General features: G+C 39.2%; 1 protein-coding gene across 1 annotated transcript; it reads left to right on the top strand.

The window, feature by feature from the left end:
- The first annotated feature begins 2,222 nt into the window (after window positions 1–2,222).
- Window positions 2,223–22,153, top strand: LOC137601742 (uncharacterized). The gene is given in 47 exon segments (XM_068324116.1): window positions 2,223–2,538; window positions 2,834–3,072; window positions 3,226–3,374; window positions 3,499–3,627; window positions 3,758–3,931; window positions 4,060–4,233; window positions 4,318–4,488; window positions 4,580–4,735; window positions 4,815–5,022; window positions 5,122–5,261; window positions 5,348–5,498; window positions 5,604–5,707; window positions 5,819–5,874; window positions 6,991–7,103; window positions 8,901–9,099; window positions 9,255–9,531; window positions 9,653–9,730; window positions 9,887–10,996; window positions 11,432–11,611; window positions 11,759–11,914; window positions 12,043–12,301; window positions 12,386–12,563; window positions 12,647–12,759; window positions 12,879–12,897; window positions 13,007–13,123; window positions 13,651–13,727; window positions 13,883–14,043; window positions 14,137–14,357; window positions 14,526–14,625; window positions 14,709–14,797; window positions 14,878–15,134; window positions 15,240–15,354; window positions 15,446–15,643; window positions 16,242–16,384; window positions 17,022–17,161; window positions 17,306–17,403; window positions 17,498–17,584; window positions 17,716–17,799; window positions 18,189–18,248; window positions 18,364–18,469; window positions 19,278–19,338; window positions 20,481–20,527; window positions 20,672–20,983; window positions 21,211–21,319; window positions 21,437–21,552; window positions 21,631–21,677; window positions 21,804–22,153. Coding segments are annotated over 47 exon segments (7,596 nt in total). The 5' UTR covers window positions 2,223–2,400; the 3' UTR covers window positions 21,984–22,153.
- The last annotated feature ends 130 nt before the right edge of the window (window positions 22,154–22,283 follow it).

Raw genomic sequence — 22,283 nt, 5'->3', positions numbered from 1 at the left:
TGCCAACAGGCTGTACCGTGACTGAGGGCAATGTTGGGATGAGTGCCTTACAAAAATGTGTATTCTCTGAGGCTCCTTGCCATACATCTTTTGAAAGCAAAGTGGCAAAATCAAATGAAATGTGGCATTTGTTAAAATGCATGGAGCCATATTCATTAAACCTTTGACGCCATGTAAAATGAGTGGCAGATGTTTTCAAAGGAGTGCTGGGGATCCTCGGAGGAGCCACAGTCGAACAGAAATAACCGGATTGTGTCTGGATGAGCATGAACTGCAAAAAACGAAAAAGGGCTTGTGCTTTTTAAGACGAATAGAACTGTTTTTGTCTAAATCAAATTTAATGCTTTTTACCAGAAAATAACTGAAAAATATGTTTGTGTACAATGGAAGTAGACTGCTACAGGTATTTTTTTTGTGTGTTAACAAGTTTATTGTAAGTGTACAAAATATATAGTCAGTGTAGAGAAAGAACATTTACACTTAGCCTATAATTTTCCAAAAATTTTGCTCTTCATCAGTATGTTTACATGAAATGAATAAACTAATGTTATAACGGCGAGGTCTTGTCAACAGGGGATATTGACAGAATAAAATGTAACCTTACAGATCAAACAAAGAAAAAGAAAAATACAAGCACTAACTTTGTTCTGGCTGACTAAATACCATGAAACAAAGGAACATAACAAAGAGGATATGATAACATGTTTTCATATATTTAAAAACAGACTTGAATTATGTAAAATATATGACATATCAACCACAGTAGGAAGATATTGTAGAACTTCAAAATATGAGGAAGGAAATTTTCCTCATTCAACATCTTGCCCAATATATCAGACCTTTTCATTAGGACACTGATAGATGCAGGATTTCCATTACCATAAAAGGAATAATTAGACAGCCCATGAAAGTGGATGCACAATTCATTCTTTACAACTCTACAATAAAAATGGTCTCAGCTGCAGCTTGCATTATGGTATCCACTTGCATGTTTGTAAAAATCATTATTCCAAGATGGCTGGGGCGGAGGCTATTCTCTATAGTTTATGTGGAGTATTTTTACACAGTTTAAGACAGTTAATTAGTTTTTCCTGCTTCTGAAAATACTGCAGAGCATGTTTGCAGGTGTAGAGTGAACGTCAGCATTTGCACTCACTGAGGACAGAGTCACACATTTGCAGGTTTAGGGATTCATCTGAAAATGTAATGAGTCACGCTGACTGAGACACATCCATGATATTCACATACCCCAAAATGTCAACTTGTGACCAGCATATACACGCACTGCCAAACATAGTTTTTACTCTTAACATTACAGATAAGCGAACACATGAGCTCTTCAAATAATAAGAAGCCTCTGTGAGGCTGCTTTCCGAGATATGGCGAAAGATTTTTTACGACACAGGTGTGTACAGCCAGGAGAACAGTAACATTATATTGCAACGGCCATTGCCAAAGGATTGGGTCATTGTGGTGATTTTGCATCAGCAGTTATGAGCAGTGATGATGAGGGAGGTATAGTTCCCAAAACTCGAACAGCAGTGTGGTCATAGACCATAAGCTTTGTCATAAAAGTATTCATACATACACAATAATTCAATAAATGCTGTTAAATCTCTACCATATTATAACATACAAAAAAAGACTTTCTGTTGTGCTGACCTACTTCAACTCCAACTTTAGGATAAGAGGAAATATATTTTTATCTATGAACAAAAATAGTGGAAGCCAACATGTTTTATCACTACTTTGGGCTTAGAAATAACAGAAGTGTCTGGTTGGGTCCCATGATGAATGTGTAAAAATATTATAATAATGTCTTTTAAGATATAAAAAAAAAAAACCTTTTAACTTTGCAATAGTTGAAAAACGCAGACAATATGGCTACATTTATGCTGTATAGGAAATTTCCATTAATATTAATTCTCATAATAACAACTTTAAGAGCATTTTAAAGTGATTGTGGTTGCAAAGAAATGTGATCACAATTTTCTATCACATTATAAAATAAATGCCATTTTTTAAAGTTAATATATTACTAAACAACGACAATTCATTAATCACTGGAAAGCCAAATATGGATATTTTGGAAATTCCCTTTGCCCATTCAATCAACACAGTCAGTCTGTCAAGATGTAAGTGGGTGTGTTGAGGTTAGTGGAAGGAGGGGGTGAGTTTGGGTGACTAAGAGGTTATGTTGCATAAAAACAAGGTCCACAACCTCAGCAGGGGCAGATAGTGGAGACAACGGGAGCCAGCAGTCAAAACAGAGACGGAAGCCTACTCTGAAGGATAAAAATTGTTGACCATCAGTGGAGGAATCCTTTCCTGAGCTAGTGTAGACTGCAAGGCTCATATATAATATATATATATACATATACATATACTTAGGAGCACACAATGATGTTTTGTGCTTTAGCTGTGTGTTTATTTTTGGGGATAAGCATACATGATGGATGGAGCCTTCCGCTCAGTTCTGTCATTGTCACCTTCCCAGGAGACATCATCAAAAACATGACTGATATGGAGCTGGCAGACGTGAGTAGCAGATGGTTCATTTTGTCTTGATGGAGTGAAATTCCCATAACTGTGAGTAATCAAGCTGTGCAGGGAAGTAATTTACCTGACAAAAGATCTCAGCCATAGTGCTAATGAGAAAGCGCACGCACGCACAAACGCACACACACACACACACGCACGCACGCACACACACACACACACACACACACACACACACACAAGAAAAGGGGATACAATTTTGTTCTGCAAAACTTTTGATTTTTACTTCATAGAGGACCAAAATTTTACGTAGCTTCTTATATTCTCCTGCCAGAGTTACTTGAAAAAGTTTGGCTACATGGACAAACAACAACGCAGTGGCTTCCAGCCCATGCAGTCCACATCTAAGGCTTTGAAGAGGATGCAGAGGCAGATGGGGCTGGAGGAGAGTGGCCAGCTGGATAAGGCTACCCTAGACGCCATGAAACAGCCTCGCTGTGGGGTTCCTGATGTGGCCAACTACCAAACATTTGCTGGAGATCTCAAATGGGACCATCATGACATCACTTATAGGTGAGTTTAGAGAATTTATTACTGCAGTCAGGGACCACGTAATGGTTGTGCTTTGCAATACATTGGTTTGTGTCTGCTTATAATAAATAACTGAAGATCTTCACGTTCTTGATCAATAAAAAGTGTTAAGGTCATTCTGGTTTTTTTCTACAGGATTTTAAACTACTCTCCAGACATGGACAGCTCTTTGATTGATGATGCCTTTGCCAGAGCCTTCAAGGTGTGGAGTGATGTGACACCTCTGACGTTTACCCGTCTCTTTGATGGAACAGCTGACATCATGATATCATTTGGAAAAGCCAGTATGTTTTGAGTTTGCCATTTATGTTTTTAGAAAATAATGTTAATGTCACTCAGCTGATTTGTAATTTTGTACTGAACAAGTATAAAATCAAAGGATGACTGTAAATTTTTTGTTCTGTTTAGACCATGGAGACCCATACCCATTCGATGGTAGGGATGGTCTTTTGGCACATGCTTATCCCCCTGGTGAGGGTGTGCAGGGAGACGCCCACTTTGACGATGATGAGTTTTGGACTTTGGGGAAAGGACCAGGTAATAAGACACTTTATAGCTCCACCATCATCAACTAATTTGATGTTGTCTCCCCCCTATGTTCACTTTGCATACTGCATTTAATTTGGTTTTTTGATTTTGATTTTTTTCAATATTTTGTCCACTCCAGCCATTAAGACTCGCTTTGGGAATGCAGATGGCGCTCTATGCCACTTCCCTTTCAATTTCAATGGCAAGTCCTACACAACCTGCACCACTAATGGCCGTTCAGACAACCTACCGTGGTGTGCCACCACAGCTGACTACAGCAGAGACAATAAATACGGCTTCTGTCCAAGTGAACGTAAGTCTGACTATTTATTCTGCTGTTGAAGTCACAGGTCAGAGGACAGCTAGGCTAGATCATTTGCTCTTTGGGTGTTTTGCATTGCTGCACCTGCTCATTCTTGCCCCAAATTGTTATCCTAACAGTTCTGTATACATTTGGAGGAAACGCTGATGGAGACAAGTGCGTCTTCCCTTTTACTTTTTTGGGGAAGGAATATGATAGCTGTACTACAGAGGGTCGCAGTGATGGATATCGCTGGTGTGCCACTACAGACAACTTCGACAAGGACAGTAAATATGGATTCTGTCCCAGTAGGGGTGAGTGACAGGAACTGCAAGGCATAAATATTGTACCACCCAACATAGTTTCTTTTCTGACTGTGAAAATCTTTTTCTGACCAGACATCACAACAGGTGGAAATTCTGAGGGAGACCCCTGTCACTTCCCTTTTGTGTTCTTGGGCGAAAGCTATGATTCCTGCACCAGTGAAGGACGAGAAGATGGCAAGTTGTGGTGCAGTACTACTGACAGTTATGATGCTGACAAGAAATGGGGCTTCTGTGCTGACCGTGGTAAGTAAATAGGGTAGAAAGAACTGTAGACAAATATACTAAATAAATGTCCATCATTATGATTCATTATTTCTTATTACATGTTTTCCAGGATACAGTCTGTTTTTGGTGGCAGCCCATGAGTTTGGACATGCTCTTGGCCTAGAACATTCCAGCATCAGAGATGCTCTCATGTATCCCATGTATATCTATGTGGAAGACTTCTCCCTACATAAAGATGACATTGAAGGCATTCACTATCTCTATGGTAACGTCTGCACAAGCTGCATTATCTTGAAAGATATTTGTATTTCAATTCTTAACAAAAAATTTGACATTTTTCTCAGGAAGTAAAACAGGGCCTGATCCCACTCCCCCTAAACCAAACCCGCCTACCACCGATTCCTACCTTGACACCACAGATGAACCTGAACCCACTAAACCTTCAATCACTACCACCACACAAACACTTGATCCAAAAAGAGATGCCTGCATGTTACCTAAATTTCACGCAATCACTGTGATTCAAGAAGAACTTCACTTCTTTAAGGATGGGTGAGCAAATTGGTCTATTCGTCTTGACAGAGTAAATAATATAAACACAATTTGGCCAAAACTTGAAATGCTGATATGTTCATTTGATGTAATCAACAGATACTATTGGAAGATGCCCAGTGGGGATGATGCAAGCCTCAAGGGACCATTTTCTATTACCAAGAAGTGGCCTGCTTTGCCAGCAGTTATTGACTCTGCCTTTGAGGACCTTCTGACCCAAAAGTTGTATTTCTTCTCAGGTAACAACCCTTTATATACTCTGTAATGGCTGACAAAAACCCAGCCAAAACAGCAGACTTTTACAATGAGCATTTTATGTCTCTAGGGAACAGATTCTGGGTGTACACAGGGCAGAGTGTTCTAGGTCCACGCAACATTGAGAAGCTTGGGCTTCCTAGCACCCTTCAGAAGGTGGAGGGAGCACTGCAACGAGGAAAAGGCAAAGTGCTCCTCTTCAGCGGAGAGAACTTCTGGAGGCAAGTTGAAATTAATTTGTTAGAATATAAAAATCTGGATATCACGCTCGGAAGCATGTCTATGGCATGACATTGATTATTGGTATTTTTTGGTATTATAACCAGACTTGATGTGAAGGCCCAGAAAATCGACAAAGGGTACCCTAGATACACAGATGTCTTCTTTGGTGGAGTCCCCAATGATGCTCATGATGTGTTCCAGTACAAAGGTAAATAAATGTGATGATTTGTACTGAGCACCACACATAAAATTTGAAAATAACATTGCCTCATTGAATATTGCTCACTTCTTTTGTTTGATTCTAATGTTTCTGTTTTAGGTAACTTATATTTTTGCCGGGACAGCTTCTACTGGCGTATGAACTCTCGCAGACAGGTGGATCGTGTTGGATATGTCAAAAATGACCTCCTCAAGTGCCCTGATTCTTTGAGCAGAGACTATTAGGGAGTTGAAACACTGGGATGAGCTGGAAATCATCTATTTTATGGGAGTGCCTATTAATATATCCTATGCAGAGGCCAGAAAGAATGAGATACGGTATTTCTGCATACTGCCTTGTACACAATGAGTGTGCTTTCAGGGATATAAATTTTTACCATTAACGATGCTGAGTTATTCTAATAGCATCAGCCTCAATATAAGTCAAAGCCCTGTACAAAAGCAATCCTTGCAATGTTTGGCAATGGTGTTTTTTTTTCTGTCACATCATCTGCGAAATGGTGATTTAAATGTATATATTATTTTTACAAAAAGTCAAGAACGAAATGAATATGCTGTATTCTCAAATGCGATTCCAGATTTGCAAAATAATTTCCTTGTGTCTGACAGGCTCGGACTATTAACAGTATTTTATTATTTGGTATTTATGACTATATTCTAACGTTATTTTTGTTTTCTGAGGTTCGTTTGTCTTAAATGTTGTAATTCTTTGTACTTCTGAAAATGGCTTCAACGCCAATCATTTGCACTGGATGACAATGCATGTCTCCGTTACTGAAACAATGAGATTAGTTAATGTTGTATTAAAGTTTTTAAATTTTAATGCAATAAAATTTCCGTGGCAACTTAAGCACACCTTACCTCTGCTGTTTGTCTCAATATCGCTTGTCACGCATTTTATAAACATTTACACGAAGTCAATGAATACACATGCATGCAAGCAACCTATATTATTTCGGTAATCAGGCACCCATAAAACAGAATATATAACACAACTGTTCATTTCCATTCTATTGATCACCAACCGTAATACGGAACTACGACTCAAGTGGTCAAGTATTACTCCGCATCCAAATGCGTAACACGCCTTCGTCTTAAAAATAATAGTCCACCGATTTTACTAAATATCCCATTCATAAAACACGAGAGATCGTTAAAATACCGACTCATCCGAAGAAACTTCAAATCTGATATTTAATAAATGTTTGTCGTAAACACCGAAACAGTTTTCAACAAAAATAATAAATAAGATCCGGTTGCGGAGACAGGAAGAAAGGAGAGTCTCGTGGCGCCCGACTAGAATGAAGCAACAATTATCGGTTAATAGTTTGTGTTTCATTTAGCGAATCTACACTTCCGGATATCTTTTTGAACGAGAATATACGGTAAGGAAAAAGTTTGGAGATTGTAATGGTGGCCAGATAAATAGTTTAATTTTCTTCAGGGACAGTATTTGGGCGATCTGCTGTTGTTCAGGCCCTCGAGGTCCCCAGTAGAGCTTTCAGAATGCCTGAGTGCAAAAGCGTTTCGCTTAGTCCAAAATGGCGACGCGGTGCAGGCAGGATGAAGGGCAGCTAGGCCCATTTTGAAATAGCTAACATGTTGTGTTGGTCGTTGTTGCATTTATGTTGTGTTGGTTTGCTCGGCGGTAGCTTTGTCATCCAGTCACGATGTAGGGTTCGCCACTCAAAAAAAAAAAATCACTGTTTACAGGCGATGCATATCTAAATCCGCCTCGTAAACCAAGATGTCAAAGGACACTAATGCTACATATTTAGCCAATGAAGAATGTTAGCTTACGCTGTCCGCAAGTTCCTAAACTGCTGATCACTTGTCAAACAGTCTTCATGACTAACAAACTACACGAATCCATCCATTCCATCTGCACTGACATCCAAATTACCCGACACGGCGTTTAAACAGACATTTGCCTTACTTGGTGAGGTGAGAACTTGTTTATTTGTGCAGGGGAAGTATCCCAGCCATTGTTCGAAATAAACATTTTCTGCACTTGATAGTTTCCATCACGTTGTGTCCAAACACCAATCATGCAACATCCTATTCCGGAATAAATACAGGAAAGTAAAATATTATTTGCAAAAACGTATTAATTGTAATTTTGCATCAGACGTTGGGTGAAGTAATTGATTTTGTGCGAACAAGATATTAAAAGTAAAAATTTGTCCAAACCGGGTCACATCATTGGATTCTCAATCTTATTGCGGGAAAAGTGTTTCCACCCCTGATATACTTAAAACTATTTGAAAAATAACATTCAAATATTTGTTACAGAACGCCACTATTAACCCAATCAGAGGTCTAATTTTACAAAATAAAATTGTGTCTATAAAAATATTCGTGAAAATTTTTTTTTTTTAATTATTAAAAATTTTTTTTTATAAATATTCATGAAAACCTACAGATGAGGCCAGTTTTGCTCAGATAGAATTCTGAAAACTTATAGAAACCTATTCACTTATTGTGTCTTAAAACTAGATTTAAAAAGGGCTTTAAGTTTTTTTTTTTATCATGAGCCATGAAAACAGTTGAGAACTACTGAAAGAAATTTGTTTTGAACTTGAGTGGTTTTAAGAATTTGTATTTTAATATAAATTTATTTACAGGTGAAAAATAGACGTACACAGGGTAACACAGTTCCCTCAAACACCCAGCAAAGTTCTCAAACTGCTTATCCTGTTCAGAATGGCAGAGAAAATGGAGCCTCTCCAAATCCTGGAGAAGTGACTGGGTCATCACATACATAGAATGATTAACAGCTGTTTACACTTATGATCAATATGAAATAAATTCATTCATTTTGTCTGCACTAGTTACACACTGAAATGGAAAAACGTGAAGTGGTAGGTAGGTAGGTAATGTTAAATGGAAATTTTATTTTGGTTAGTGAAGGTGAGTTTACCAACGTTACATGTCCTTACTTTGACAGTTCTGTTTTGGATAAGTTTATCAAACTAAAATCAAACAATATTCCCATCCGCAATGTCTGCACTTCACTTTGTATCTACTTACAAATAACTATTATCTTTTAGTTCAGGTAACAACTTTGTTGCACAGGACAAACACGTCTGTTATGCTAAATAAAAGTGGAATTAGACATATACTGTGTGTTCTTAACACCGTAAGTGTTAAATCGTATCTTGAATGCTTGTTTCATTTATGATGATAGTTATGGATTCAGAGGAGAATGAGGTGGAGAGCAGCAGTGACGCAGGTCCTGCAGGAATGGAGGAACCATCTGAAAGTGGTATGGGTATGGAATCATCAGAGGCCATGTCTGCTGATAGCAGTGATGCTGCTGCCTCTCGTGCACAGGCCCCGGACTCCGATTGCCACGTGGGACAGAGTTCAGAGGGACTTGTAGTAAGTCTTTTTAAAATAGCATTGATAAGACATTTTGTACTCCTGTGATATAAAGCAATATCACACTAAAGGAAACAGAACTTGATGTAACAGTTAGGCATTTGGACTTTGTGACAAATGTTAAACTCATAATTTTCTTGTCCTTCCCTGTAAAGGTGTTTGTCCCTGAAACCAGCTCCAGTACTGATGTCAGAGTTTCATCAGTCCACCTCCCAGACTCCTCTTCAGTGGCCCAGTCAACCAGTGTGTCCAGCGTGTCCACAGTGACTCAGTCAGTGTTGGTGTCTGAGTCGTCTCAAGTACTAGTCCACTCTAGTGCCGTGTCTGAAGGAGCCATGATGGTTTCTGACTCTACTGCTTCAACCTCATCCGACTTGGGATCTGCAGTTGACAAAATCATAGAGTCCACCATCGGCCCCGACATCATGAACAGTACTTCCTTTGATAATCTATTTTCTGCTACATTATTGACTGAGCCACTTAAGAATTGTAAATTTGATTGGTTTACCTTCAAATGACAGATATCTGATACTGTCTGTTGTTATTCTTTAAGGTTGTATTGCTGTGACCAGTGCAGAAGATGGAGGTGCAGAAACAACACAGTATCTGATATTACAAGGACCAGATGACGGTAAGTGGTTTGTTTTGCAAATAAATTTCTAGAGTATGCAATTACTGTATATTATCGTCTCCATGTCATCCTGTAAAAAAAATACAATTGTTGTCCCACTTCTAGTGATGCTACAGTTAATTGTTAATTCCACTCATATGGATTCATCCACTGTAGGTGCTCCTATGGTAGCCCAGATGTCATCATCAGCCCTCTCTGATCGTATAGCAATAGAAGCTCTGACAGAAGGTCCAACATCCACGTGCCTAGACCAGGGTGACCTGCAGGGAAACCTTGAGCCTGACGATCAGCCTGGTCATTCAGGCTACCCAGAGGACAGTAACAGTCAACCTGACCAGCCCCAACACTCCCACCCATCCCAGTACATGGACTGCAGTGCAGATGGCCCAGACCAGACAGAGGAGTCTTCATCTACTTATGTGGAATGTTCAGGCGAGGAACCCGACCAGACCCGCTCTCAGTCAGGTTTCCCTGACTACAGTGGGGATAACAGTGACCAGGACCTGCCTGGATATGTGGAATGCAGTAGGGCTGACTCAAATCCTACCAGCCAAGGTCACTATGTGGTGGAGTGTAGCGCTGGGTATCTGCAGTGTGCGGTGGATGATGACAAGCAAGCACATCATTCACGAAGTTACATTGACAGCAGTGCAGACCACAGGACCCAGATGAGTCGGCAGTATGGGGCTGAGTATGGAGGGGAGTGTGTTGCAGCTTCAGACTCTGAGCAGCCAGGCTGTTCCCGTTTTCAAACAAGGGACAACGATGATGATGAACAAAACCAAGATCCAGATCAGCCACAGCACTCCCAACAGCCACCCCAACACTCCTGTTACATGGAAAACAGCAACAGCCCAGAAGCCTCTGTATATGCCGATGACAGCTCTTCATCAGCCCATTCTATGGCAGACACAGCAGGTTCGGGTGGCCTTACTGAGGCTTTGGAGTGCAGCGAAAGTCAACACGGGCTGTACATTAGCAGCAGTGGAACATACACCTCCAATCCTGAGTCTCAGCAGTGTTTACCCAGCCAAGCAGAGCCCCAAGCATACACTAGGGCCCAGGAGGAAGCAGGGCAGGTTAGGGAGATGGAGACATCAACAGTCGAAGAAGGCTATGGTGACAGACCACCAAACCTGGCTGAGTTGGAGGATATGATGGAAGTTGTGATTGTACAGCAGTTCAAGTGTAAAATGTGTCCATATAAGAGTGCCTTTAAAGATACACTCATAAACCACATGAGAGACAAACACTTTAAACCTGCAGGTAAGGTACAATCTTCTTCTTTTCCTTTCGGCATTTCCCTACAGGGGTCGCTATAATTATACTGTACATTATAACATGAACTTTAATGGAAAAACTCACCTTAAAGTGAGAAATATTAAATTTCTTATCTGCACTGCTATGAATCCCTCTTGATTGTTGACATATCAGCCATCAAAATATCTGTCTTGTCTTGAAAAGAAGAAAAAAACTACTTTGATTGTGGTCAAAGGTTTAAAAACTGTATTTTTTTTTAAAATTCAGGAGTTTTGTCATAACCTGGTATAATCATTGTTAGTAATATCCAAATAAGAACCCCTCAAATTTATAACTGTTGACTAGGAAAATATTTTTGAAGTTTTTTGTGGTGAACTGTTCCTTAAGTTGTCTTTTGTTTTTGTTGTTTTTTAAATCTATGTCATAATATCTGATCATTAGGGGAAATGCCAAAGAAGCGTAAACGTGGACGGCCTCCTAAAAGTGAGACGCTGGCCCGTTGTCAGGCAGAAACAGGAGAAGCTGAAAAAAGGGCAGCAGTTAATGTGAAAGCTGCTGAACCACAACCAGCAGAAGAGGAGGATGACATTGTGGATGCTGGTGCCATCGATGATCCTGGTGGTGTGTGGAAGATTTTTATTGAAACTGTTAACAATGATGCACTCTTTTCTAGTAGTAGTGAATTGGTAATGAAAGAGATAAGAATATTAAGACTGGATAAGAATCGTATTCATCAATAACTTTCCCTGCTTCTTTGTTTGTCTCCAGAGGATAGTGACTACAATCCAACAGATGGAAGACCACCTCCCATTCTGAATAAGCCCGCTCCCGCTCCCATCTCTTCTTCTTCTCAAGGGCGTCCTCGGCGTAAGGTTGGCCGTCCGAGGAAGTACAGCCTTTTAGAAGAAGGCTACAGTTGCAAAGGTTTGTTTTTTTTAATTTTTTACAGAACAAAGACAAATTTTCCAAGCACTGCACAATAGAGTCCACATCATAAAGCGTACACATTAGGTGGTTTTATTTAAACTCTCTTATTTACATGTTTGATATAGAAGCAGAGGGCATTTCAAAGAAGCCCAGGATTAGTGAGGATGCTGATGCACCTGAAGAGGAAAGCTCTTCCACATCGAACAGTGGTCCTTCTGTGGTGACCAATGGAGAAACAGTGGAGGCAGCAATTAGCCAGTCAGACTCTGAGAACAAAGACCCTTCATCCAACACACAGCCAGAGGAGGAGTTGTTCCAGAGGAAGCGTGGTCGACCCTCCAAGCATTTTCTTCGTAAGAAGTATAAGAAGTATATAAATCGAAAGTAAGTGTCTGTACAGTATTTAAAATAGTGTTTTGTATCTCTTATCACTTAACTAATGGCTTCTTTCTCTTGATCAACTCCCAGTCGGTACTATAAATCCCTCAAACCGCTCTTAAGACCCCACAACTGCTGGATCTGTGGCTCACGTTTCCTCACTCAAGAAGATTTGCGCTTCCATGTAGACTCTCATGAGGGCAATGACCCTGAGCTCTTTAAGTGCCTCAAGTGCAACTATCGCTGCAAGCGTTGGTCCTCCCTCAAGGTGAGTTGCAATAAATTGGACCAAGACATTCAGTTGGGTCTCTGTACGTATGTTTGTGTCAAATTTTGCTGGCTATATTTTAGGAGCACATGTTCAATCACGAGGGCACCAAGCCATTCAAATGTGACGAGTGTGATTACACGAGTGTCTACAAGAAGGATGTCGTTCGACATTCAGCTGTCCACAACAAAGATAAGTAAGTAACTCATGCATTAACTTTAGTAACATAAAATACACTACAGTTAGCAATTTGTAATGTAATCAGATGGTTTTAAATACTTTTTTGTCACTTTTTTCCTCTTTTCTGTCTGACAGGAAAAGAAAGACAGAACTGGTAAGGCATATCATTCAAATGTTGGTTACATATAATTATGTCTTACTTTTGATGCCATAGTTCTGCAGACTCTTCACTCAAATAGAATATTTTCTGCTATTTCATGCAGGCACCAAAAGTATCAGAGTTCCTCTGTCCTGTGTGTCATCGGGTTTATCCTATGCAAAAGAGATTGACTCAGCACATGAAGACCCATAGCTCAGAGAAACCACACATGTGTGACAAGGTCAGAATAACAAATACTTAAGTCAACAAATTCCACAATCCATGAGAAATTAACAAGGTTACAGGAAAAGAATTGTGCCGTGTTCTTCCCAAACAAACAATACAGTGACTTTCCATACATTCTTTTCAAGCTTGCAGTATATTCTATAATTTGCATTTAATTCTAATGTACACAATATTTGAACTTTAACATCCAGTTGATGATTTTCTATAAAAGGATAAAGGGTCAGATCCAGGGTTTTGTTTTTCAATTTCTAACCATTTTCTTGGAATAATTTTGTGACTCCTGATGAAAGAAATAGGCTTATGTACAGTATATTTGGAAACTTGGTATCTCTGAGAATGTGTGATCCAAATAAAACAGATTTAAATTTTTGATTTTCTGAAATTTAGTAACCTTAATTATGGTTAAATGATTGCACGTGATTGATTTGCATTAGGCTTGATAAGTGGGGACTGGGGGCCCTTGTCAAATGCGTGTGATTTACTGAGTGCTGTTGTGCTGACAATTTCTCTCTTTTTTTACAGTGTGGCAAGTCCTTCAAGAAACGGTACACATTCAAGATGCACCTTTTGACTCATATCCAGAGTCTTGGAGACAGCAAGTCAGTACTGAAAACTTTAATTTCATTTAGAAGTCATAGATCACACATGATCGTCTGATTAGGAGTTTGGGTTGGGAGTTGATACATTTTTTTGATGTTTGCATGTTATCATGTTCATATTGACAAAGAATAACTGTTGGATGTGCTTGGGGCAGGTTCAAGTGTGAATTTTGTGATTACACTTGTGACAACAAAAAGTTGCTACTCAACCATCAGCTGTCCCACACAAGTGACCGACCATTCAAGTGTGATTTCTGCAAATACTCCACTGCTAAAGAGCAATTTCTGGTTTCCCATCTGGCTATAAAACACACAGGTCAGTGGAGCAGAGAGACTTCCATTGAATTTTTTTTTTTTTCACCTAAAGGTATAGTATCCTATAACACTGTGTTACTTATGTCTTCCACAGGAGAGAAACCTTTCTCATGCGATATGTGTCACTTCATGACTAAGCACAGGAAGAACTTGCGTCTGCACGTCCAGTGTCGGCACCCTGAGACCTTTGAGGAGTGGTGTTTGGTTCACCCTGAGGAGCCTGTTAGGAGGCGTCGCAAACCATTTTTCACCCTGCAGCAGGTCGAGGAGCTGAAACAACAACATGATAGTACACCAAGCTTACAGAATACGATTGTGAGTCTGTTGAAGGTGTTTGTTTTTCTTTTGATGTAGGCTTTTCCCTTCAGGGGTCGCCACAGCGAATCAGTTGCCTCTCTTTGTTAACCTCTTTGTTAATGATCTCAAAACAACTTATACTTTGTAGCATTAGGACATATATATTTTTTCATCCTTTTCCATTAGGTCACAGTGGATTCTGCGACGCTGCAAGCCATGCAGGGAATAGAAAATGCCACAGTGTCCCAGGACGGATTGGGAAACACCACTGTCATCTATGAACAAGGTTCAAAATATTTTTTGCAGTATTTCTGATCAAATATGTCATTTTTTGGACAAATTCTGACAATTTTTCCATGTGTTCCTCAGCTGAATCCAGTGATCTGTCTGCTCAGAGTGCCCTTGACCTGCTGCTTAATATGAGCAATGCCCGTGAATTGGTCGGAAGTGCCTTACAGGTTAGTCGTGGCCCCTCAACATCATGAGGTTGTGTCAATGTGAAAATTATTGAACTCAACACAAACAATGAACTCCTCAGGTGGCAGTGCTCCAGCCAGAAGGTGAAGCTTTGGAGAAGGGTGCATGGAGTATGGTGACATCATCGCCAAATCAAGCCCAAAAGGTTGTGACCATCCACGTGTCTGAGAATGCAGAGCCAGCGCTACAAGAGGCCTACGAAGCGACCTCCTCTGAAACAGGAGAGCTCACCCAGATCACCATCGAAGCTTTCGAGGATGAAGGAGACTTCAGTGTCGTTGAACAGACCATTGAGGAGAATCACAGCCCCAAAAACAAGTAACATAATACACTATATAATTTTCAATGATTAGGAGTACCGGATGTCACACAGTTTAAATTGTGTGATATGTTTATACTGTCATAAAACTCCTGTTTTTGCAGTATTGTTGAAAACAGCCCTGGTCAGACGGTGGAGGTCACTGGGTCAGAGACCCTAAACAGTGACAAGTTTTACCTCACGTCATCACTGCCTGATGGTGTTTTGCAACAGGGGGAGGTAACTACAAGAGTTCAATTTTTTTTCCATATATAAATGTCTGTCTATACTCCAAATTCCTTCCTGGTCACTGTTTCTGCTTTCCTATCAGCTGAGCAGTGAAGCTCCAGCCTCTCCCCCTGCTGTGAGCTCTCCTGGTGTGAACACCAAGAGGTTCTCCTGTCGAATATGCATGGAGTCTTTCCATGGTCGCTCACACATGGAGAACCACAAGAGGGCACACTTGGATGCTAACACCTTCAAGTGTCATGATTGTGACTTCACCTCCACCTCCTGGCCTGAGGTCAAGGTGAGTTTCTCTTTAGGGCAATTGAAATAACAGTGGTTTTGGGTTAAAATGATAGACTTTTGCTGCATTTTTGTTGATTTACACATTCTGGATGTTTGATAAAATGCTGCATACTGTTAATATGTAAACAGACATAACGGAACAACTGAACCACTATAAAAGTTTACAACACAGCCCAACTTTGCACTTCATAGGAGAATTGCAGCCCAATTTTGTTGCATGCTGAATTGACAGTAGGAACAGAACCCCCCAAAAAACATGTCAGACTGTTCTGGTTTGGTTTGTGGTGCAGACTCTGTTTATTAAAGCTCTTCCATCGTAGATTTGTTGCACCACTGCTGTGATCCTATTTTGTGGTGTTGACTTTGAAAGGGTACACTACCAACTACTGGTCTTGAATGCATATTACAGGGTTTACCATATTTGTGGATTTGTGCTCATGAGGATTGTTTCCAAAAGGTTGAGCACAGAACTTTTCAAACTTCAATGTATTTCAGATTTTTTTGTGTGTGTGTGTTTTCAAATTCACTCTGTTGTGTCTGCTTTTTCCCTTTTCCTCTTTTCCTCTTCCTGGATCTTTGCTGATGTTTCACTGTAGACACACATGGAGCTGCATTCTGATCTGCGCCCTCATAAATGTCCAAACTGCAGCTTTGCTTCCAAGAACAAGAAAGACCTGCGCCGGCACATGATGACACATACAAATGAGAAACCATTTTCTTGCAAACTTTGTGGACAAAGGTGGGTGCATATGTCAATTAAAATAACTATTCAACACATTGCAATTTTACTCAGTAAATTTACTGTATTTCTAAAAGTGCAATTGACAGTAACTTTTTAGCAGTTGGAGTAATACATTGAAAGAAACAAAAAAATTGGTTCTGAAATTAAGCTATGTCTAATGATGTGAAATAACACAGGAACAAAGTATTGAATGCATGAAGAGACACCGGTCCAAAAATATATGGAAAGCCAAGACACTGGATGAAATGTCTCAGTAATCAGAAAACAATCCTGCCTCTGCTCAGTGCAAGTCTGGACAGATGAGAGCAAAATTTAACTGTTTGGATGCCATGATACACACCATGTCAGGATAAATGTCAGTGCACATCACTCCAAAAACACACTCCTTTGTCATTTCGGTTTTTTTCATAATTTATTTTTTGAACATTTTTTCTTTTTTCTTTTTGGATGTATGGATTACTTGGGTTGTGTCCAACTTTTTGGGAAAATATAATGTCAATAGTGTCTTTAGAAATATTTGGACTGAGAAAAGGTGATGTACTTGTTCTTAGTTTTCCTGTTGTGTATGTAGATCCATCGTATAGACCTTAAAGCGGTACTAAGCAGCCATTGGTTGATGTTATTTGTATCTCAGGTTTAACCGCAATGGTCATCTCAAGTTTCACATGGAGCGTCTCCACAATCAGGACCATCCGACACGGAAGAACCGTGGCACCACATCTCAGCAAACTATCATAGTCAACGGTGACGAGGAGGCCCTGGCTACACTGCAGTGTAAGGAATGATGCAATAATACTACACAAGTTTTGAAAAAAAAAATCTGTCTACATCTATTGTTAAGAACTGGTTCAAGAGTTACTTGAGAGGCAGCCTTCAGTGAGTACAGAAATGTAAAACGTAGTCTTTGTGTTCTCACAGCACTGAAAGCACATCAGACAGTGATCACTCCAGATCGGCTGCAGGCCCTGGGACAGGAACACATTATTGTAGCTCAAGAACAGGCACTGGGAGAGCAGGTATGTGTTAATATCATATCATAAAGGTTATTTTTCCATATACTCCACTCCACAGCCATTTTACAACTAATAGCATTGATGTGTACATGATCAGGAGGAGGGTACATACATTCAGCAGATTACTACCATAGATGGCCAGACAGTTCAACACTTGATGACAGGAGACAACCAGGTGACCGAGGTAAATATTATAAGAGTCATTATGGTGGTTCTCTGCCTCTCATAATGTACATCAATGCATAAAAATGCAACATCAGTAATATTTACAGACTAATGTATTTCTTAATTTCAACTCATCTGTCCCTGCTTCAGGTTCAGTATATCATCTCAGAGGATGGAGTGCCCCACCTGATCCCTCAGGAGTATGTAGTGGTCGCTGATGGCAACCACATTCAGGTCAGTGTTTTACATCAGCCTGATTTTAAAAGTACCACTGCCTTGCTATCCCCCTGTAAGAATGACGAATGAGTTCCATCCATCTGACATGTTTTTGGAGCACAGCTTAAAAACTGTTTGATATTATTTTTTCCAGATACAATAATTAATGTGTTCTTTTTATTTTAATGTAATGGTCAAGTACTTGGACTCATTCGGGTGGATAGTGTTATTTCTGGAGCAGATCTTATACACTGTTCAATATTTTTCCATAAATCTCTAGACTGGGAAGTTGTAAGTTATGCAATTAAGAATTGCGGTTAAGGGTCAAAACGTCTTTCTTGCGCTCTTGCATCATTGAAATTAATCTGTGGAGAGGTGCTTGACATTGTCATGTTTTTTCTTCTCAGATGCCAGAAGGACACATCATCCAGTATGAACATGATGGGACCTTTCTGCAGGAACAACAAGTGAGGGATTGCCGATAATCTAGAACACTGAATGGCTGGAATGTAATCTAAATTGTCTACAGCAGGAGGTTTGTTTTGACAAGCGCTCATTGCTCCTTGTTCTTCATGTGATCAGATCGCTGTGAGTCAGGATGGACAGATCCAGTACCTGCCTATGAGCTTGGAGCAACAGATGGTCAATCCTGAAGATTTTGAGGGTGCTGCCCACTCATCTGTGACAGGTGAGAGGAAACCCTCCTGATTTATTGTTATCATTTATAAAATTCATTCAAGATTACACCTATCATGCTTGAACCAATATCCAAAACATATCTCTAGTCTCTAGAGGTTGTTTTTCAGCTGATGATCTCTTAATACTGAAATTTTAGAAATCAGTTAAGATTGTATTTGATTATTTACTTTAAAATGTATAAATCCTTTACGTTTTATTCCGACACCTGGTATACTCTGCTTCATCATACTACAATAGCATTTTATGCAGTTTAGATGTAAAATGAATAAAATTCTTCCTAGAGATGTATATTAGGATATTGTCATGGATATTTGACAATAATTTGGGCCTCTTTTAAAGTAAATAAAAATCATTTGAGGTTTCCAGTAATGATCAAAAGCTTAAAGTTTACTTTTCTTCTTCACTAATAAGTAGATACTAACTTCAGGATGAATGAAACTTGCTGGCGCTTTGCCTCCACATCTCCTGTAAACCACAAGCCTACATGCTTTGTGTTTTTGCTTGTCTAAGTTCACTGAACGCTTTTCTCAACTATAATGTAACGGTTAGTCTCCATTTTATTTAATCATCATTTACTAGTGACTTCTACTTTTGCTACTATGAAGTTATATACGTGTGTGTGTGTGTGTGTGTGTGTGTGTGTGTGTGTGTGTGTGTGTGTGTGTGTGTGTGTGTGTGTGTGTGTGTGTGTGTGTGTGTGCTCACTCCTTCTCCACATTGTTTCCCATCTTCTCATTGTGATGAACACCAGTTGTAGCACTGACACAAACCAAACCAAGTACTCTTTGTTGTTTTAGCCGTAACAGACACAGCCATGGCACAAACCCAGACCGTCTACACTGAGGCTACGCCAGAACAGTTGGAGCAGCTGCAGCAGCAAGGAATCCACTATGATGTTATTACCTTCACAGATGAATAGACAATGTTATTAAATGAACTGGGATTGAACCATGTGTAGAGCTGGAACATCACCAATCACAATATGATGAACTTGACTTACTATCCATATTGCTGGCTGTGAACTAAAGCATTTGCTCCTCTACAGAATCATATGTTTGGGAGGGTTTCCACTGGTTTAATTTTAACAGGTTTTTGTAAATGCAATTTATTGCACTCATTGCTTCTAACGTAATCATAGAAGCTATGCATCGAAGAGTTCAGCAATTTTGTCTGTCTGTGATTTTGAAAGTTTGTGTTTACATGCTTCAGTTTCTTCAAGTTGCACGACAATGTTATCAAGAAAAATAAAATGGATTAAATCTTATATTTAAGAAAATATACCAAGTATCCACATTAACATTTGAGTTTCTGAATGAAGTTGTGAAAGGGGTTGGTTTGTTTTTGACCTATTTGCTGGATATTCATTTGTACATACTTCCTCATTAGCCTTCTGTAGTGAAGGTCATCTTCATTTGGTGAATATTCTAAATAAGATGAAAGTGGACCCCAAATAAATCAGTTTGTGTATACTTCTGTACATTCTTTATTGTTTATATAAATGCCCAGATTTTGTTTGTAAATGTAATGAAATTTTCTTGACACAGTCTTTACATTATAACACAGTCGACACAAACACAACCTCATTATAGAAGGAACACTTTGCTGTCTTTCTATAAGAAATGAGTGGATGCATGACACTAGTTTCTGGTGTCATTTTAAAGCAAAAGGAACCAATGCTAGTCAGCTAATGTGTTTACAAAAATAGGGAAATAAGTACAGGAAGTCTTGAGCAATGCAATGTAATATAATACAAATATTACATGAAATGAACAAAACAAACACAAACTCTCACAACATTTCAGCAAGTTTATTGTGTTAGGATGGATCATACAACACAGTTGTTTCTGCTCTTGTATCCTCCTTTTGTTGATCTATATTACAAAACCAGTCAACATTTCAGTTTAAAATTAAATATAGAACTTCCTGTTTTCTCCAAGGAGGTGCCTCAGATCCTCTTAAATACAAACACATTAAAAAGTGCTGAGACTTGTTGCACTAAGCCATCTTCTGAAGATGAAGTTTCCATTTGCCTTGTTTCTTTTATTAGGTATGGTTTATTAGCTTATTTGGAATTATTATGACTTTGGTAACAGCTATTCTTCCATACAGAATGGAGAAAAACACATATTTGATCATTTTCTCATCTCTGATGTCTGTAATGTTATACTATTGTGATTTCTTTCTTTTCCAGATATTCCTTATCTAAAAGGGCAGCAGAAGATCAACAAGTTTGATCACATTCTACTGAGATTCAACTTCCCTTCATTCTACAATAGCTATGGCAAATTTTGCTGTAAACTCTATCCTGGGGGATGTTACAAGCTGTTGGACAGTACAGGATACACCTGTGATTTTCTGAATGGACGAGTTACAATAACGGAGAATGATGGATGGATAGAATTTAAAATATCTGATGTGCAGTTTTCAGATGGCGGCTATTACAGATGTATTGTGCTGGGAACTCAAAACCAGCTCTATAATGATTACTTTGTGGAGGTGTATGGTAAGCACTATTAATTTCATATGTTTAGTGCCATGTCTTAAATTTGATTTATACATTACATTAACTTCTAGCACATGTAGAAATACCTGGGTAAAAGTGCATTATTGCAGCTTCAAAAAGAAAGTTTCCTATTACATTTACTTATTATTGTGTTTTTAGGCAAACAACTGTAAACTTTTATTATATCCTGAAACTGAAAACGTATTTGATAATGATTCCTTTTGCAGAGGTTTCGGATCATCCTAGTCAGCCTCAGCCTTTGCTTACAACAACCATCAAAACATCCAACACCTCAAAAATTTCAGACTCCATTCAAGACAACAGGAACAGTCCCAGGTATTCAGTTTGCAGACTGCTCATCAGTTCATCATTAAAATGGTGCTGTCTAGCAATAAAAAAAACAAACAAAAAACAACAGCTAAATAGAATGCAATATATCTTCTTCCTTTCCAGACTCTGGATTTCTGGTCAGTCAGTGGCTGTCATTGCCTCCATTATAGTGATTATTTTTATCACTGTAGTTATTGCTGTGGTTTGCTGCAGAGTTAAAGCAAAACGCAAACAGCCTGGTAAGACATTTCCTAAAATTGGTGATAGTTCACCAGATTGTCAGAGGAAACTGAACTGAACATTGTTGTGCTTTGCAGAAAAATATGGAGAAAATCTTCATGAGTCACTGAAAGAAGACACCCCGGTGAGTGCTAAACAGGAACATATAGCCTCTATGATTCATCGTCTCTTATTTTTAGAATAAGATTGAATTATTGTGCTCCAGACTTCCTCTATATTGCTGTCTCTTGACAACATTTATCTGTTTCAGGAAACGAGCGTCATAGTGTACACTGCAGTGGATTTCAGAGCTCACCAGATGCCAACAGAGGTGTATGCAAACCTGTCAATGCACAGCACACAAGGAAAGGCTCCTAACTCCAACTGGAGTGCAGAGCGTGATGGGATGGTGGAGTACTCCACACTGGCAGTCCACAGCGAATCCATGTGAAGGTTCAGTGTCTGACTTCAGTGGGACCTGTTTTATGTGTTACACTCTGCTTGTAGTAATACTGATTAGTAGTTACTGGTTTGAAAGTTATGGGGTTTTTTTAAAGTTTGAGATATTTACCTTGCAAAAAAAAGATGGAACTGGCAAAGAAATGCACCCAGCTGAATAATGGAAAATGTAGAATCCAGAAGTGTTGAAGCATGACCCATATTATGAATTGAAATCACGGTTATCTGCTGGTTTTAATGTTTATTTTGCGAAATTAACTCACCTTATATAAGTGTAGAGTATGTTTGAGAA

The sequence above is a fragment of the Antennarius striatus genome, chromosome 2 (assembly GCF_040054535.1).
Source record: "Antennarius striatus isolate MH-2024 chromosome 2, ASM4005453v1, whole genome shotgun sequence".
In the NCBI taxonomy this organism is placed as follows: Eukaryota; Metazoa; Chordata; class Actinopteri; order Lophiiformes; family Antennariidae; genus Antennarius; species Antennarius striatus.
Note: the sequence above shows the minus strand (reverse complement) of the source record. Positions and strands in the feature narration are given on the sequence as shown.